The sequence below is a fragment of the Egretta garzetta genome, unplaced genomic scaffold (assembly GCF_000687185.1).
Source record: "Egretta garzetta isolate BGI_Z169 unplaced genomic scaffold, ASM68718v1 scaffold1159, whole genome shotgun sequence".
Lineage (NCBI taxonomy): Eukaryota > Metazoa > Chordata > Aves > Pelecaniformes > Ardeidae > Egretta > Egretta garzetta.
Window position 1 is genome coordinate 119,357 of NW_009260789.1, and position 2,061 is coordinate 121,417.

Genomic DNA, 2,061 nt, shown 5'->3' on the forward strand with positions numbered 1-2,061 from the left:
CCCAGGCTGCCCTGGCCCCAAACTGCATGGCCCTGTTCATCTTGGCCCCAAACTGCCCTGGCCCCATTTTGTCCTCTGTCCCCATCCCACACCGACCCATCCTGCCTGTCCCTGTAGTGTCTTGTCCCTGCTCTCATCCCACCCTGTCCCCATCCTGCCCTGTCCCCCTCCTGTCTGTCCCCATTTCATCCCCTGTCCCCATCCCATTCTGTCCCCTTCTTGCCTGTCCCCATCCCACCCTGTCCCTGTCCTCTCTTGTCCCTGTCACCATCCTGCCCTGGCCCCAAACTGCCCTGGCCCCATTTTGTCCCGTCCCCATTCCACACCGACCCCATCCTGCCTGTCCCCATCCTGTCCCTGTCCCTGTAGTGTCTTGTCCCTGTCTCCATCCTGCCCTGTCCCCCTCCTGTCTGTCCCCCTTCTGTCTGTCCCCATTTCATCCCCTGTCCCCATCCCATGCTGTCCCCCTCTTCCCTGTCCCCATCCCACCCTGTCTCCATCCTGCCCTGTCCCCAAACCGCCTGTCCGCATTTTGTCCCCTGTCCCCATTCCACACCAATCCCATCCTGTCTGTCCCCATTCTGTTTGTCCCTGTAGTGTCTTGTCCCTGCTCTCATACTGCTCTGTCCCCCTCCTGTCCGTCCCCATTTCATCCCCTGTCCCCATCCCATCCTGTCCCCCTCTTGCCTGTCCCCATCCTGCCCTGTCCTCATCCTGTCTTGTCCCCATCCCCATCCTGCCCTGTCCCCATCCCCATCCTGCCCTGTCCCCAAACTGCCTGTCCACATTTTGTCCCTTGTCCCCATTCCACACTGACCCCATCCTGCCTGTCCCCAAACTGCCTTGGCCCCCTCTTGACTGGCCCTGTTCCATCTTGTCCCCATCCTGCCTGGCCCCTCCTGTCTGTCCCTGTCTTGTCTGTCCCCATCCTTGCCTGTCCCCAAACTGCCTGTCCCCATTTTGTCCCCTGTCCCCATTCCACACCAGCCCCATCCTCTCTATCCCTGTCCTGTCTTGTCCCTGTCCCCAAACTGCCCTGTCCCCATCCTGCCTGTCCTCCTCCTGTCTGTCCCCATTTTGTCCCCTGTCCCCATCCCATCCTGTCCCCCTCTTGCCTGTCCCCATCCTGCCCTGGCCTCATCCTGACTGTCCCTATCCTGTCTGTCCCTGTCCCCATCCCATCCCATCCCATCCCATCCCATTCCCAGCCTGCCTGTCCCTGTCCCCATCCTGCCCTGGCCTCATCCTGACTGTCCCTACCCTGCCTGGCCCTGTCCCCATCCTGCCTGGCCCCTTCTTTTCTGTCCCCAAACTGCTCTGGACTCATCCATCCTGTCCCCGTCCTTTCCTGGCCCCATCCTGTCCTGGCCTCATCCTGCTTGTCCCTGCCCCCATCCTCCCTGTCCCTAATTCCATGCTGTCCCCGTCCTGCCCTGGCCTCATCCTGCCCTGGCCTCATCCTGCCTGGCCTCCTCTGTTCTGTCCCCATCCCTCCTGTCCCCAACCCTCCTGTCCCCGTGGGGTGAGGGCAGTGGGTCAGGGACACCCCGCTGGGTTCCCACCAACACTGCGGAAACTTCCTCACCCTGGAAAAAACCCTTTTTTTTTTTCAGACAACCTGGTCAGAGCGGTGCTCAGGTGCCCTGTCTGTGGGAGCAGCACCGATGGCACCCCAAGATACCTCCCCCAGGCGAGCACCTCCGGGGGCCCTGGAGCCTTCCAGGGAAAATAGGATGGAACCGGCTGGATTCCCAAAGGAAAGGCCAAGAGAAGTTGGGAAATGTGGGCGTCTGCGCCTGCACTGAGGGGCTGGGAGGGGCCAGCCCTGTCCTGCACCGTGGCAGGGCGATGGGTACAAGGACGAGATGGGTGCGAGGATACGATGGGTGCAAGGACGTGATGGGTGCAAGGACACAATGGGTGCAGAGCTGGGGGTGAGCATTGCTCCGAGATCCTCCACTCCAGGCCCTGGGTACCACATTCCATTCCTCAGCCACGTCCCCGGTCCCCATCACTCAGCCATGTCCTTTGTCCCCACCATTCCATGTCCCATGTCCCCAT

At 61.5% G+C, this 2,061-nt stretch overlaps 1 protein-coding gene across 1 annotated transcript in view; it reads right to left on the reverse strand.

Moving 5' to 3' along the window:
* The window catches only part of P4HA3 (prolyl 4-hydroxylase subunit alpha 3), a 9,237-nt gene extending 7,176 nt beyond the window's left edge, over nucleotides 1–2,061 (reverse strand). The window contains exon 1 of the mRNA XM_035901789.1: nucleotides 2,039–2,061. Within this exon, the coding sequence (XP_035757682.1) occupies nucleotides 2,039–2,061 (23 nt within the window). The remainder of the gene's footprint in view (nucleotides 1–2,038) is intronic.